This window comes from Carcharhinus amblyrhynchos, chromosome 5 (genome assembly GCF_965287045.1).
Source record: "Carcharhinus amblyrhynchos chromosome 5, sCarAmb.v2.hapA, whole genome shotgun sequence".
NCBI lineage: Eukaryota > Metazoa > Chordata > Chondrichthyes > Carcharhiniformes > Carcharhinidae > Carcharhinus > Carcharhinus amblyrhynchos.
In genome coordinates this window covers 121,793,411-121,810,520 of record NC_137328.1, presented here as the reverse complement: position 1 = coordinate 121,810,520, position 17,110 = coordinate 121,793,411, and the positions used below count along the sequence as shown (strand labels likewise).

General features: G+C 46.9%; 2 protein-coding genes across 4 annotated transcripts in view; both read left to right on the top strand.

Annotated features, from left to right (window-relative positions):
• Positions 1 to 3,795, top strand: part of hgfac (HGF activator) — a 70,537-nt gene extending 66,742 nt beyond the window's left edge. For both annotated transcript variants that reach the window (XM_080189493.1, XM_080189494.1), the window contains one exon: positions 3,521 to 3,795. In XM_080189493.1, coding sequence (XP_080045619.1) covers positions 3,521 to 3,703 — 183 coding nt within the window. In that variant the 3' untranslated portion in view covers positions 3,704 to 3,795. The remainder of the gene's footprint in view (positions 1 to 3,520) is intronic.
• A 6,975-nt stretch (positions 3,796 to 10,770) lies between these two features.
• The window catches only part of dok7b (docking protein 7b), a 73,710-nt gene continuing 67,370 nt past the window's right edge, over positions 10,771 to 17,110 (top strand). For both annotated transcript variants that reach the window (XM_080189761.1, XM_080189760.1), the window contains exons 1-2: positions 10,771 to 10,914; positions 11,053 to 11,098. In XM_080189761.1, coding sequence (XP_080045887.1) covers positions 10,861 to 10,914; positions 11,053 to 11,098 — 100 coding nt within the window. In that variant the 5' untranslated portion in view covers positions 10,771 to 10,860. The remainder of the gene's footprint in view (positions 10,915 to 11,052; positions 11,099 to 17,110) is intronic.

The window sequence follows — 17,110 nt, the reverse complement described above, 5'->3', positions numbered from 1 at the left end:
AGCCTGGGTAGGATTGTTGTTGAGCAGACTTGGTGGGCCGAATGGCCTCCTTCTGCACTGTAGGGATTGCATGATCTATGATCTAAGAAGGGCTGTCACCTGATATTATGCATGGGTCAAATCAGGTCACGCAGTGTCACAATTTTCACTAAGATCATAGGGTTATAGGGTCATAGAGGTTTACAGGATAGAAATAGGCCCTTCGGCCCAACTTGTCCATGTTGGCTTTTTTTTTAACCGCTAAGCTAGTCCCAATTGCCTGCATTTGGCCCATATCGCTCTATACCCATCTTACTCATGTAATTGTCTAAATGCTTTTTAAAAGACAAAGTTGTACCCACCTCTACTACTACCTCTGGCAGCTTGTTCCAGACACTCACCACGCTCTGTGTAAAAAAATTGCCCCTCTGGACCCTTTTGTATCTCTCCCCCTCACCTTAAATCTATACTCTCAAGTATTAGATTCTCCTATATTTGGGAAAAGATATTGACTATCTAGCTGATCTAAGCCACTCATTATTTTATAGACCTCTATAAGATCACTCCTAAGTCTTGCACACTCCAGAGAAAAAGTCCCAGTCTATCCAGCCTCTCCTTATAACTCAATCCATCAAGTCCCGGCAGCATCCTAGTAAATGTTTTCTGCACTCTTTCTAGTTTAATAATATCCTTTTAATAACATGCATCCAATCCCTTAGTAAGCAGGACATCAGCCTCAGATCAGTAGTTAACACTCTCATGTCAGAGTCAATAGATTGTGAGTTGATGCCCATAATCGAGATCACAATGAATGGATGGCATGGTGGTACAGTGATTAGCAATGTTGCCTCACTGTGCCAAGGACCCAGGTTTGATTCCCGGCTTGTGTCACAGTCTGCGTGGAGTCTACATGTTCTCCCCGCGTCTGCATGAATTTCCTCCGGGTGCTACAGTTTCCTCCCGCACTCCAAAGACCCGCTGGTTAGGTGGATTGGCCGTGTTAAATTCTCCCTCAGTGTACCCAAACACGCGCCGAGTGGCAACCAGGGGATTTTCACAGTCACTTCATTATAGTGTTAATGTATGACTACTTGTGACTGATGAATTAACATTACTTTTCATTGTGTTGAAACTAAGTTCAATGCATGACTGAGGGGGAGTGACACTATTGTCCATTCAATCTAAAAGGTCCCAAAGCCATTATTTCAACGAAGCGTGAGGCAGTTCTCTCTGGTGTTCTGGTCAACATTGATTAGCCAATAACTTTGAGTCATTGAGTCATAGAGGATTACATCATGGAAACAGGCCCTACAGCCCAACTTGTCCATGCACCCTTTTTTAAAACCCCTAAGCTAATCCCAGTTGCCCACATTTGGCCCATATCCCTCTTTACGCATCGTATCCATGTAACTACCTAAATACTTTTTAAAAGATAAAATTGTACCTGCCTCTACTACTACCTCACCACCCTCTGTGTGAAAATATTTGCCCCTCTAGATACTTTTGTATCTCTCCCCCTCACCTTAAAATTATACCCTTTAGTTTTAGACTCCCCTATCTTTGGGAAAAGATGTTGACTATCCAGCTGATCAGTGCCCCTCATTATTTTATAGACCTCTATAAGATCACCCCTCAGCCCCCTACGCTCCAGAGAAAAAAGTCCCAGTCTATCCAGCCTCTCCTTATAACTCAATCCATCAAGTCCCGGTAGCATCCTAGTAAATCTTTTCTGCAATCTTTCTAATTTAATAATATCCTTTCTATAATAGGGTGACCAGAATTGCACACAGTATTCCAAGTGTGGCCTTACCGATGCCTTGTACAACTTCAACAAGACGTCCCAACTCCTGTATTCAATGTTCTGACTGATGAAACCGAGCATGGCGAATGCCTTCTTCACCACTCTGTCCACCTGTGACTCCACTTTCAAGGAGTTATGAACATGTACCCCTTGATCACTTTGTTCTGTAACGCTCCTTAATGCCCTACCATTAACTAAGTATGTTGTGGCCTGGTTCAATCTACCAAAATGCATCACCTCACATTTATCTAAATTAAACTCCACCTGCCATTCATCATTCCACTGGCCCAATTGATCAAGATCCCATTGCAGTTGGAGATAACTTTCTTCACTGTCCACTATGCCACCAATCTTAGTGTATCAGCAAAATTAGTTGCATTGCTATTTGTGGGATCTTGCTGTGCACAGGTTGGCTGTGCCCATGTCAGTGACTGCACTTTAAAAAAAAAACTTCATCGGCTATAAAGAATTTTGAGAAGTTGTGAAAAATTCTGCATCTATACAAGTCATTATTTTCCTCAGATTTCCCATTGCCTGTGCTCCGAAAGACAAAGAACAAAGAACAAAACAGCCCCGGAAACAGGCCCTTCGGCCCAACGAGCCCGCACCGCCATCTTAACATTACGAGTCCCCCCTCCACCCATGACCCTTGTCTCTGCTTATGGCATTCCACATTGAGGGAAGACTAATTTAGAGACAATTTATTACCTCCAGTCAGCCTAATAGCACATCTTTGGGGTGTGGGAGGAAACCGGAGCACCCGGAGAAAACCCACGCAAGCACGGGGAGAATGCACAAACTCCCACAGACACCGGCCCAAATCCATGTGTCTGCACAGCAATCAGTGATAGTTACTGAGCTGTCGTGTTGCCCAGCATCTGGTCCAGTTTAAGCACACACTAATGACATGAAGTACTAGGCTACTCTCGAAACCACTATTGGGGGGGGAGGGGGGGGTTGGATTTCCAGCCTCCATGGGTGGGAATGATGGCAGGGGCGGAGAAACCAATGGGAGTTCTAAAGCAACTTTTATGCCCTTGGGATTTCCCATTCTTACTGTCTTGTGCTCTCCCTCCAGCACCCGCTTCCACTGCCGATACAATTGGGTTCTCACCACGGACCTCCATTAGCATACATTGTAATATTATTCGCAAGCATCTCTGATCTATTATCACCCCACATTAGAGCATTTCTACCCGCTATCCCCTCCCTCGCCGATGTAACGTCATGCTGGCAAGGTTTGCAACAACCGCCAGTACCCTGGCACTGCCCGGGCACTGACACAGAGCAGTGCCAGGGAAGTTGGGCTGCCAATGGGAGATATGTGTGGGAGTGGAATTCCCTGGGGTGGGGTGGTGGGGGGGCATCTGCGTGAGGAGGGGCATCCCTTGTCCCTCTGGGGGGGCATTCCCTGGGAGAAGGAGCATTACACGGAGGGAGAGGGGGATAGTGAGGGGGTAGATGTTCCCTGTGTCTATGAAGGGTCCTATTCCTTATCTTTATTAAGGGCACCCCGATTTCCTGAAAGTCAATGTTGTTTTTGGTGAGGCCAGTTGCCAGCGTGACATCGCGTGACCTGCCCACGGGATTCTTTCTGACCAAGCGTCCAAAAATACGGTGGGAAAAGGTGGCAGGGAAGCCACCTGTGTTGACACTTAGGGCAGAATTTTGACCATGTTACATATTCTTAACATTTATAAAAATCCCTTAACTCTCTGTCTCTGTGGCTGGTCTATGCAGGGAGATTCTGGAGGTCCGCTGGTGTGTTACAAAGATGACACCGCCTACCTGTATGGAATCGTTAGCTGGGGGGAAGGGTGTGGAAAGATGAACAAGCCTGGAGTTTACACAAGGGTCACCAAATATGTGGACTGGATCTACAAGAATATCAAACGCAGGCCGAAAGGTGGCAGGAAAGGATAAAAAGACATCTTACTGATGCATCTCAACACTTCTGTCTGTTTTGTGTGTGGAAACGATGACTTTGGAAGAACTCCCACAATTCTGTGTTAATTATTCAGGATGTGGGTATGCCGGCGTTGGACTGGCGTAAACACAGTAAAAAGTCTGACAACACCAGGTTTTAGTCCAACCTATTTATTTGATAATATACTCACTAGCTTTCGGGGTTACCCCCTTCGTCAGGTGAATGGAGAGTTCTCATTCAATGGAACTCTCCATTCACCTGACGAAGGGGGTAACCCCGAAAGCTAGTGAGTATATTATCAAATAAATAGGTTGGACTAAAACCTGGTGTTGTCAGACTTTTTACTTAATTATTCAGACCAGTAGATTGATGAACATTTGAGTTTTGTGAAGCTGTTTTGGTCTGGAGTCTTCAGGAATTAAAGAATTAATCTCCAAGGTTGTTCAAATTATAAATTACGTGTTTTTTCCCTTCCAATGTTCTTTTAAAGCTTTCATTTACTTATTATAAAAATATTGCTGTTGGCAATAAAGAGATGTTTGACTGGGCGGCATGATGGCACAGTGGTTAGCACTGCTGCCACACAGCGTCAGGGACCTAGGTTTGATTCTGGCCACGGGTCATTGTCTGTGTAGAGTTTACATGTTCTCCCCATGTCTGTGTGTGTTTCCTCCGGTGCTCCGGTTTCCTCCCACAGTCTGAAAGACGTGCTGGTTAGGTACATTGACCATGCTAAATTCTCCCTCAGTGTACCCAAACAGGTGCCGGAGTGTGGCAACTAGGGGATTTTCACAGTAACTTCATTGCTGTGTTAATGTAAGCTGGCTTGTAACACTAATACATATACTTTAAAAACTAAATGGTATAAGTGAATCACACTCCGCCATTCAGTGAGATCATGGCTGGACTCCTACTTCAATATTTTCCTTCTCTCTCTTGTTCCTCCCTCCACCTGGGAGCTGAATAGACTTAGGTCAATTTTAAAACTCTTAATATCACTCTTGGATAAATCCTGTTAAGTCAAGCAGTGCTCCCGATACTGCTACTTGGTTTGGTGTTCATTTTTGTCTAATTACACGGGTGTGAAGCATTTGGGGTAATTTGCTACGTTCAGTGTGCTATCTAAATGAACATTAGTGATTTCTGTGTTTTATATTTTGCTATTGGATCTGATTCCTTAACCATTATTCCAATTTTTAGGTTTCATAATCCCCTCATGTTTGAAAGTGCACATCGCGCACGTGCAAAAAATGCAAACCCCCACGTGCATCAAGTGGACAATCTGCAACAAGTACGCTGTCCACTGTGATCAACGTCTTGGGCATCTTTGCTGCTGCAGAAATATAGTAACCAACAGATGTGAAGTCAGTGCAGCAATTTGTAGTATTTCTGAACTGCTAGTCAACTGACTATCTTGTCACCATTGGCTACTATTCAGACTATCGGTCAGCTGACATCAATGTCTACCAGTGAGTTGTAGAATGCCTGAAAGCATCTTCAGTCATTATGGTGTCCCTGACATTGTGATAAGTGACAATAGCCCTCAGTTCATGAGTGAAGAATTCAGGTGAATTTCAGGTATAAATATTTTGAAGTTTATTTATTAGTCATAAGCAGGCTTATATTAACACTGAAATGAAGTTACTGTGAAAACTCCCTAGCTGCCAAACTCTGGTGCATGTTTGGGTACACTGAGGGAGAATTTAGCATGGCCAATCCACCTAACCTGCATCTGGAGGAAACCTACACAGGGACGAGGAGAAGGTGCAAACTTCACACAGATAGTGACCCAAGCCGGGAATTGAACTCGGCCCTGGTGCTACGAGGCAGCAGTGCTAACCACTGTGCCACCCCTCAGTGGTTGAGAAATTCAGCAGTACACATCATCTCCCCCCTCAAATGGAAAGGCTGACGAAGCAGTGAAAATTGTCAAATGGATTGTCAAAAAATTGCGCAAATCCAGCACTGATGCATACAAGGCAATCCCAGAGTTGGAGCTGTGGAAATTGTCCAGTTCAATGACTAATGTCACATCACACCCAAGCTACTCTTCCAATTGCTTAAAAACTACTGAAAGCAGAAGTAGTTATAGGCATGAGCACCAAAGTATAAGCACAATGACAAGGACTTACCTTATATTAAGCTGATCTTTCTCTGCACCCTAGCTATGACTGTAACACTATATTCTGCACTCTCTCCTTCTCAATGAATGGTATGCTTTGTCTGTATAGCGCACAAGAAACAATAATATGTTGAAACATGTAATAATAAAGCAAATCAAAAACAACAATGGCTGGGACAGTGGTATAGGGACAGTTCTGTTCATGGCTGGTGGAGCAGTAAGTGTCACAAGATGGACAATTCTCTTTGTCATTATAGAATCAGGTTGTGAGTGTGCACTCTGTCAATGGCAGCCTGTATTTCCTACCGTGGGACATCAGGACCATTACTTTAATACATTGGCATCTCATTATATGGACTCCTCACTGGAATCACTCCCACCCAAGCTGGATAGTCGGGGCACATTGGTGTGTAACCAGAACAATGTGTTTTACAATGTGGTACCTGGTGGCCTGCACTTCCCTTGTCAATCCAAGGTTAGTTTGCCGATCTTGTGTTGTGCAGCACTCATAGAATCACAGAGGTTTACAGCATGGAAACAGGCCCTTCGGCCCACCTTGTCCATGCCGTCCTTTTTTTTAACCACTAAACGGGTGGGAATCGGAGCCAGCCTTCACAGGTAGCAGCCTTTCACTTTCAGGGGAATGTCGCAGGCAAATCTTTACCCACCAGGCCCGGGGTAAGGCAGAGATAGCTTTTAATGGGCTGCAGGGTGAGACCTGTACTAGGGAAGTGGGAGCAAAGGCCTTAGGCAGGAGAAGGGCTGCAGGGCAAAGGCTGTACTTGGTGGGAGGGTTTGGGGGTCGGGTGTGCATTGGGAAAGTTGCTCTCAGACACATAACAGGAGATGCGGGGAGGTGGTAACTGTTGAGCAATGTAAGTGGCCTCAAGATGGGAGCGAGAGAGGTCCACCTGGCCATAGGCACATCCACTGAAATATTCAGGGACTAGTTAATGGATATGTACCAGAGGCATGGCAGGATCAAGGAATACAAGGGGGAGCACAAAGAGGGAATCCTCACAGCTCTTGTTAGTATCGAGGTGACTGACATCCAATTTCAATCCACACACACACTCTAAATTGAATAGGTGCTGTCTACCTCCGTGACAGAACCAGGCGTATGGCGGGGTGGGGGGGGCGGGGTGGGGGGGCGGGGTGGGGGGGTTGCTGTGGGGAGTGGGGGAGAGGTGTGGGGGCAGTGGGAGGGTGGTGGGGGGCACAGGAGTGTGTGGCGAGGTGCAGGGGATTTGGGGGATGCAGGAGGGGTGGGGTGTGTGGGGAGTGGGGTGGCTGCAGGGGAGGGTGGGGGGGGTAGCAGAGGGATGAGGGAGTAGTGGGGAGTGCAGGGATGTGGGGGGGGGGTACAGGTGATGTGAAGGGATGCAGGGTTGTGGAGGATGCGAGGGGTGAGGGGCTGTAGGGAGTGGGGGTTGTAGGGGCTGAGGGGGTGCGGGGCATTGTCGGTACAGGGTGGTGGTGTGGGGTGTGGGAGAGGGGTGCGGGGTCTGTGGGAGGTGGGCAGGCTGTGTGGGGTGGAGTGTGCGGGAGGGTTGAGGGGATAGAGGAGGTGGGGAGAGGGATCACCCTGGGAGCCACACTTGCACCTCACCCCAGATTTTTATTTTCCATTGAGGTCAGAATTATGCCGGAGTTTGGGCTCAGTTTGGTTAGAAAGACAAGTTGCCTTGGCGAGATCTGCTTCAAAACCCATCTCATCATCACTTTCAGATGCTGTCAGTGTGACCGGATTGAGATAAAGCCATCTTGTTTCCTTTTTTACCAACACACAGGGTTTGTCAGTGACCTCTCTGTGCTGAAGCATGCTCTGATCCAACAGAAACCCTTTGGTTAATTGGACTGGATTTTGCCAGCCCGTTGGAGACAGGCTGGGGGGGGCTGGTAAAGTGGCAGTGGGAGCCACGGGGGTGGAAGACACTTCATCACCTCGCTGCCCTGGCGTTTTGGCAGTGGAGCCAATCCTTCTGCTCAGAGGCCAATTGAGCCAGTTAAGTTAATGTCCTCTTTCTGCCTTCACTGGCATTTTACCAGTGGTGTGTGGGCCGCTGTGCTGCATGGGCACACTGCCCCTATACCACTGGCAGCCTCCTTTTCAGGCACTCTTTGATCCACAGGTTCCTTGATCCTCTGACTGTGTGGCCAAGTTCCCGTGCAACTCAACTTTCAAGTCTGCTGATGACACTACTGTCCTGGGTCAGATCTCAAACAATGACAAGACAGAGTCCGGGAATGAGATAGAGACTCTGGTGAACTGGTGTGGCAACAATAATCTCTCTCTCACTGTCAACAAAATGAAAGAGATTGTCATCAACTTCAGGAAGCATTGTGGAGAAATGTCCCTGTCCACATCAATGGGGACAAAGTAGAAATGGTCAAGAGCTTCAAGTTTTTTGGTGCCCAGATCACCAACAAACCTGTCCTGGTTCCCCCATGCCGACACTACAGTTAAGAAAAACCACCAACGCCTCTACTTTCTCAGAAAACTAAAAAAATTTGGCATGTCTGCTACAACTCTCACCAACCTCTACTGATGCACCATAGAAAGCATTCTTTCTGATTGTATCACAGCTTGGTATGGGCTCCTGCTCTGCCCAAGACTGCAAGAAAATACAAAGGGTCATGAATGAAACCCAGTCCATCACTCAAACCAGTCTCCCATCCATTGACTCTGTCTACACTTCCCGCTGCCTTAGCAAAGCAGTCAGAATAATCAAGGACCCAATGCACCCCGGACATTCTCTCTTCCATCTTCTTCCATCAGGAAAAAGATACAAAAGTCTGAGGTCACGTACCAACCAACTCAAAAACAGCTTCTTCTCTGCTGCCATCTGACTTTTGAATGGACTTACCTTGCATTAAGTTGATCTTTCTCTACACCCTAGCTATGACTGTAACACCACATTGTGCACTCCTTTTCTTCTCTATGAACCATATATTTTGTCTGTATAGCGTGCAAAAATAATATTTTTCACTGTATGATAATACATGTGACAATAATCAATCAAATCAAATCAAATTCCAATCAAAGAGAAGGGAGCCCTCCCATGGCAATAACACCACCTACCCTTACCAATGCTGTAGTTTCCAATCATTGGCATAACCATTCAGGCATGCCCCCTGTCCCTCCCCACCCAAACCTCACCTTCCTAGCTGGGGGCGGGGGTGTCTTTCCATGGCAGCCTCTTCTTTCAGCTGGACTCCCAGCAATGGCCACAGATTCTGAAGCTGCCCCTGAGCAATTGGTCCCCCAATTGGGCTGTAGGTTTTGTTGGGGGGGGGGGGGGCGCGGGTAGGCAGAAGTTGTATAAAGGGATGGCAGGGGACAGCAGCACCAATGGCAACCCAATAGTTCTCTAACTACCTCTCCCCAAGAAGATGTGGCCAGGTGCTCAATAGACTGCCTTATCTCCGGCCCCGACCTTCTCTGTCACTGCTTCGGATGGGCCTGGACAATTGAGCACCGGGCTCACTAAGCAGATGGAAAACAGCATTATAATAAATTTCCATATATTAATCTGCCTCCCGCCCATTTCCAGCACGAGGCTGACAGCGCTGGAAATGCGCTGCTCGTAATGTGGCACCAGTTGCAAAAACCAGCGCTAATCACACTAAGTCCTTTACACCCGACTTTACCACTGTGTCGTGCCTGTAAACGGGTGCAACGCGATAGTAAATTTGTTCCTTTTGAGTCTGGATGGCCCTTTGTCAAAGCTGACAAAGGGTCTGACGAAGGGACATCCAGACTTGAAACGTTGGCTCTGCTCTGTCTCCACAGATGCTGTCAGAGCTGCTGAAATTTTCTAGCATTTTAGAACATAGAACATTACAGCACAGTGTAGGCCCTTCGCCCTCGATGTTGTGCTGAGCTACGTCCAATCCCAAGATCAAGCTACCCTACTCCCTATAATCCTGGTGTGTTCCATGTGCCTATCCAATAACCACTTGAAAGTTCTGAAAGTGTCCGACTCCACTATCACACCAGGTAGTCCATTCCACACCCCAACCACTCTCTGAGTGAAGAACCTGCCTCAGACATCGCTCCTATATCTCCCACCATGAACCTTATAGTTATGCCCCCTAGTAACAGCTACATCCACCCGAGGAAATAATCTCTGCATGTCCACTCTATCTATCCCCCTTATCATCTTATAAACCTCTATTAAGTCGCCTCTCATCCTCCTCTGCTCCAAAGGGAAAAGTCCCAGCTCCCTCAACCTTTCCTCATAAGACCTACCCTCCAAACCAGGCAGCAGCCTGGTAAATCTCCTCTGCACTCTCTCCAAAGCTTCCACATCCTTCTTATAGTGAGGTGACCAGAACTGCACACAATATTTCAAATGTCGTCTCACCACTGTCTGGTATATTTGTAGCATAACCCCACGGCTCTTAAACTCAAACCCCCTGTTAATAAACACTAACACACTATAAGCCTTCTTCACGGCTTTATCCATGGGAGTGGCAACCTTCAGTGATCTGTGGATATGAAACCCAAGATCTCTCTGTTCTCCCACATTCCTTAGAACCCGGCCGTTGACCCTGCAATCTGCATTCAAGTTTGTCCTACCAAGATGAATCACCTCGCACTTATCAGGGTTAAACTCCATCTGCCACTTTTTGGCCCAGCTCTGCATCCTATCGATGTCTCTTTGCAGCCTGCAAGAGCCCTCCACAAAAACATTTTCTGTTTTTGTTTCACATTCTGCTGCGTTACCCCACAACCAGGTTAAAGCAGACAAGTTGCTGTTTGGCAGGTTGATAAAGAGGGAGATTGCTTTGCACTGCGGAGAAAGGCCTTCCCCTTTAAGGAGAGAGTTCTGTTTCACACATGGGCTTGGTGGGCGGTGCAGTAGGAGAGTGGAGGTGGGGAGGGGGTGGCAGTGAGGGTGGGGGTGGTAGAGAGGCGTCAGTGAGCACTCGCTGCTGTCTGTGCTCAGGCGCTGGGATCGTACAGCTCACCAAGTTATTTTGAAAGTGACCCTGAAAGTCTGCAGCTGTTTAGAACCATGACCCAAGATGACGGATTCGGCCGTAGCGGAAGGGCAAGTAAAATTGAGAGACGGAAAAAAGGTTTGTGGATCGTGCCGGGGAGAGGGGACAGAATATCAGGGTGGGGAGCAATGCGTGGGGATCTAAGCGTATGAGTGACTGGATCAGTTTGTTAACCGGTGTGTTCTTTCTTTCCCATACACCGCGCACCCCGTCCAGTGGAAAAGTAGGTGGCTGGTGCTTCGGAAGCCTTCTCCTGTAGCAGGTACAGCATGTCTGAACTTTACTCACTTGTCTATATCTGACTGCCTGGGCTTTATTAGGGGGACAGACTGGATACTGAGAAACTAACAGAGCAGTCACTGCTCACTCAGCGCGACTGCTAACCATTACGTCTCCAATGTCCTATTTTGAACAGTGCGTGACATGCAGTTTGTGGCATCTCGTTTTGTTCCCTTTGACCTGCGTTATAACACTTTGTCAAGTTTCACTAACCCCACCCCCCCGCTGTGTTAGTGTGCAGTAAAGCGAGAGAGGGGTGGGCTTCTAAAATGAGCTGAAACATCTCAACTTTAATTGCAATAGCACTGAGCACACACAGACACATAGACACACACAGACAAACTCACATACACACATATGTACATACACAGACACAGACAGACAGACACACACAGACACGTGCACGCACACACAACACACACACATAGACACATGTACATACAGACACAAACTCACATACACACATACATACATACACACGGACACACACACTGCACACACACACACAGACACATGCACACACACTCACACACACGCACATCACACACATCAGACACACACTCGGACATACACTTGGAGATACACATACACACAATCTGTTTAATCACATTTTGTTTTGATGTTTTAAGCTTTCTTTGCGAGTCTGCTTACTTTGATACAGTGTCCCTTTAAGGAACTGTGTTTTTAATTTATCCCTCACACACTCCCAGAAGTACAGACAGGGTGGCACAGTGATTAGCACTGCTGCCTCACAGCACCAGGGACCTGTGTTCGATTCTCGGCTTGGGTCACTGTCTGTGTGGCGTTTGCATGTTCTCCCCGTGTCTTTGTGAGTTTCCTCTGAGTGCTCCGGTTCCTCTCACAGTCCAAAAGATGTGCTGGTTAGATGCATTGACCATGCTAAATTCTCCCTCAGTGTTCCCGAACAAGCGCTGGAATGTGGTGACTAAGGGATTTTCACAGTAACTTCATTGCAGTGTTAATCTAAGCCTACATGTGACACTAATAAATAAAATTTAAAAGAACACTAACTCACGGACATAGTCTCACACACACACATACACAGCCAGCTGGCTGATATGTGCGAGTAACTCATGCTTGTGGTGCATACCCTGACTCAGAATTTTTCCCTCACATCTCTGTACAGTTGGCTCAATCCGCAGTTTTACTTTCGTCAAAACTTTTCTATTTCCCAAATTTTGAGCAGCGTTATTTTTAAAATATATTTTAAGCTGGAGTGTGTGTTCAAATTTGGAACTGTACCACGTGAGGATGAAAAGCACTGATTGATTGAATGGGAATTTTGCTCGCTATGTGTGAGAGAAAGCAACAGCAGGGTATTCTGGTGGGGCAAGATGTAGAGAGAATAAGAGAAGGTTCCTGAGGGCTATAAAGACTGGCATGGTTCAGCTGGGCTGAATGGTCTGTGTCAAAAATACTATAGAAACAGCTTAGTTTGACTTTGGTTTCTGTAACAATATCTGTTCCAGAATTTTAAAGGCTACATTTTGACATATACTCCCACAAAGTACTTCTATGCGGTGGGACATGTGAATTGTGATGTGTTATCCCTTAGTATTTTAAGTTTAAAGTTTATTTATTGGTGTCACAAGTAGGCTTACGTTAAAACTATTGAAGTTACTGTGAAAATCCCCTAGTTGCAGGTGCCTGTTCAGGTACACTGGAGAGAATTTAGCATAGCCAATGCATCTAACCAGTACATTTTGCAGACTGTGGGAGGAAACTAGAGCATCCAGAGGAAGCCCACGCTGACATGGGGAGAATGTGCAAATTCTGCATAGACAGTGGCTGAAGCTGAGAATTGAACCCGTGTCCCTGGCGCTGTAAGGTAGCAGTGCTAACTATAGTCCCATTGTGCGATATCGAGGTGTGATGGGGGAAGAGGTGTACCACTGAGAGGAAATACATCACTTATAGCTTACGCACGTAATATGCAGGGCTTTCAATATATTGTAATTGTAGTCATCTGCTTCCAATCATGGGATTTCTCACCAGTGCAAACACAGACACACATCCTCACCAATCTCATAATGTTAGTCTGTGCACTCTCCCCACACACCTTGATCTTGATCAATTGGGCCAATGGGCTGATGAATGGCAGATGGAATTTAATTTAGACAAATGCGAGGTGATGCATTGAACCAGGGCAGGACTTACTCAGTTAATGGTGGGGTGTTGGGGAGAGTTACAGAACAAAGAGATCTAGGGGTACATGTTCATAGCTCCTTGAAAGTGGAGTCACAAGTGGACAGAGTGGTGAAGAAGGCATTCAGCATGCTTGGTTTCATTGGTCAGAACATTGAATACAGGAGTTGGAATGTCTTGTTGAAGTTATACAGACATTGGTAAGGCCACACTTGGAATACTGTGTGCAATTCTGGTCACCCTATTATAGAAAGGATATTATTAAACTAGAAAGAGTGCAGAAAAGATTCACTCGGATGCTACCGAGACTTGATGGATTGAGTTATAAGGAGAAGCTGGATAGATTGGGACTTTTTTTCTTGGAGCGTAGAAGGCTGAGGGGTGATCTTATAGAGGTCTATAAAATAATGAGGGGCAGAGACAAGGGAGATAGTCAATATCTTTTCCCAAAGGTAAGGGAGTCTAAAACTAGAGGGCATAGGTTTAAGGTGAGAGGGGAGAGATACAAAAGGGTCCAGAGGGGCAATTTTTTCACACAGAGGGTGGTGAGTGTCTGGAACAAGTTGCCAGAGGTAGTAGTAGAGGCGGGTACAATATTGTCTTTTAAAAAGCATTTAGACAGTTGTATGGGTACAATGGGTATAGAGGGATATTGGCCAAATGCGGGCAATTGGGACTAGCTTAGGGGCCTAAAAAAAAAGCGGCATGGATAAGTTGGGCCGAATGGCCTGTTTCCATGCTGTAAACCTCTATGACTCTATGACCTACCACGTGCTCCTTTATTAATTTTTCGATTATAGAATTTTAGTTACAATTATAACACAGAACCCTTCCTAACAGCACTGTGGGTGTACTTACACCTCATGGACTGCAGTGATTCAAAAAGGCAGCTCATCACCACCTTCTCAAGGGCAACTATGAATGGGCAATAAATGCTGGCCAGCCAGCGATGTCCCATGGATGAATATACAAAAAAAGGAGGCAGTCCAACCCATTGTGGGGAATGTCCCAGTTCCTCCCACCACAGGAATTGGAATGGGTATACCATGGAAAAGTCTGTTGACCTCGGGATTTTCCGGTTTCGGGGCAAGCATGGCTGGATAATCCCATCCATCATGTCTGTGCTACTCTGGAGTAATTCACCAATCCCCAACACCAACCCCCCCACCTCCCACCCCCCCACCACCACCCCACACCCCTGTCTTTTCCTCCACAGCCCTGAAAATCTTTTCTCCTCAGACAATGATCCAATTCTTGTTGGAAAGTCAGGGCTGAATCTGCCTCCACCACACGGTCAGGCAGTGCATTCTGCCAGCTTCCCTGCATCGGGAAAGTTCTCTGCCTATTCACCCTCCCCATTCTACAACCTGCCTCTCCCCTCCACCACCCTGAGATCAATCGGACCCTCCCGCTCACTTGGTTGCCTGGCTACTTGAGAGCAGTTGTACCTTCCCCTCAGTTGGCGAGTGAATTGGACAGCTGTCGGTACAGACAGCTGCGAAACCTGGACCTTCAAAGATCCCTAATCCATTCACAAGATTCATTTACTCTGCCACTTGATTTCACCTGCTCCCTGGTCTGGCTCTGAACAAATAAATCCGTCTGAGGGATAAGAGAGGCTAAAATCCTTCTTGCTGGGTGTGTTCTGTCTGACGCTATGATCACGTCCTCTGGAGAGTGGTCGGGGTAAGGAATGAAGAGTCTGGCAGGCCTGGGGAATGTTGTTTAGCTGGCAAGGTTCGTTGTGCTCTGGCTGGGACTAGCTTGCTCATTTTAGCATCGTTAAGTTTGACCAAAAGGAAAAGGACTTGCATCTACCTTGCCACTTGCACCACCTTAGCACCTTCCAAAATGCTGCACGGTCAACAAACTATTCACCGACTGCAGAAAACAGCGTAGGCCGTTTGTGCACAGCAAGATCCCAGCAATTCACACACAAGCAGGAGGAGGCCATTCAGCCCCTCGAGCCTGCTCCGCCATTTAAAATAAGGATAAGTGGTAAACCTTTTAGAACTGAGGTGAGGAGAAATTTCTTCGCCCTGGGGGTGGTGAATGGGTGGAATTCACTACCACAGAATGTAGTTGACACCAAAACGCTGTGTGATTTCAAGAAGAAATTAGATATTGCTCTTGGGGCTAAAAGGAACAAGAGATGGGAGGAAGTTGGGGGTTCAGGATATTGAATTTGATGATCAGCCAAGATCAAAGTGAATGGTGGAGCAGGCTCGAAGGGCCGAATGGCCTATTCCTGCTTCTAGTTTCTGTGTTTCTATGTGATCATGGCTGTTCTGACAGTATCCTCAATTCTGCATCCTGCCTACCCACAATAACCTATCATCCCATCTCCTTGCAATGTGGGAATGAGTGGTTAATCTGTGCAGAAAGTGCTGGAAGGTTTCAGTAGGCTAGGCAATATCAGTTAGGATGACAGATCGTCGACCTGAAGCACTAACTCCGTTTCTCCCTGCTCAGACGCTGCTGTGTTTTTATTTCTAGAAAGGGCGGTGTTTTGCTGGCGTGCGGATGTTTCTTAGGGATGTGGGGAGGTTGAGGGATGAATATTTTCTGGGACACCAGGATGAACTCCCATGAGCTCTCCTTCAGGATAGTTTTTTTTAATCGTTCGTGGGACGTGAGCGTCATTGGCTGGGCAGCATTTACTGCCCATCCCTAGTTGTCTGAGAGGAGTTGAGAGTCATCAACATTGCTGTGGCTCTGGAGTCACATGTAGGTCAGACCTGACGGCAGATTTCCTTCCCTAAAGGAGTGAGCCAGATGGGATTTTCTGACAATTGAAATGGTTTCATGGTCATCAGTATATTCTTAATTCCAGATATTTTTTATTGAATTCAAATTCCACAATCTGCCATGGCAGGATTCGAACCCAGTCCCCAGAACATTAGCTGAGTTTCTGGTTTAATAGTCTAGCGGTAATACTACTTAGCCATCACTTCCCCACAAGTGCCTCCAAGCTCTTTAATGCCTGCCCAGTTTTGGGGGTGAGCAGAGTAGAAGGGTTGGTGTGGGGGCCAATGGGGCCTCACTTTTAATGTCTCATCCCGAAGAGTTCATCATTCCCTCGTTATTACACCGGGATGGTCAGCCTAGACTGTGGCTCTCAAATCTCTGTGGTGGGATTTGAACCCACAGCCTAGGGCAGTAGTGGGCGACATGTGACCCAGGGGCCACAAGAGGCTCATCTAGGTTCTGAGTGCAGCCCAGGAATGCAAGGGGCTGGGGGGAGGGGGGGGAGCAGGGGGCAGGAGAGGGGTTGGTTAGCACGGTGGGGCGGGGTGTCAGCACAGAGGAGGGTCAGTGCAGTGGTTAGCACTGCTGCCTCACAGCACCAGGACCTGGGTTCGATTTGCGGCATGGGTCACTGCCTGTGTGGAGTTTGTACCGGGTGCTCTGGTTTCCTCTCACACTCCAAAGATGTACGGGTTAGGTGGATTGGTCAATGCTAAATTGCCCCTTACTGTTGGGGGACTAGTGAGGGTAAATGTATGGGGTTATGGGGATAGGGTCTGGGTGGGATTGTGGTCGCTGCAGATTTGATGGGCCGAATGGTCTCCTTCTGCACTGTAGGGATTCTATGATTCTATCAATTTGCAATCATTTTGCTCTTTATGGGAGCTTTCTCTGCACAAATGAGCTGTTTCCTATATTGCTGCCATCCCAACACTTCAGAAGTATTTCATTGGCTGTAAAGCATTTTGGGACATCACAAAAGGTAGCTGTATAAATGAAAGAGTTTCTGGTGAGGATTTGGTGTGTGTGTGTGTGTGGTCGCAATGGGGGAGTCCACACCAAAGCTTCCATTGCCATTGTT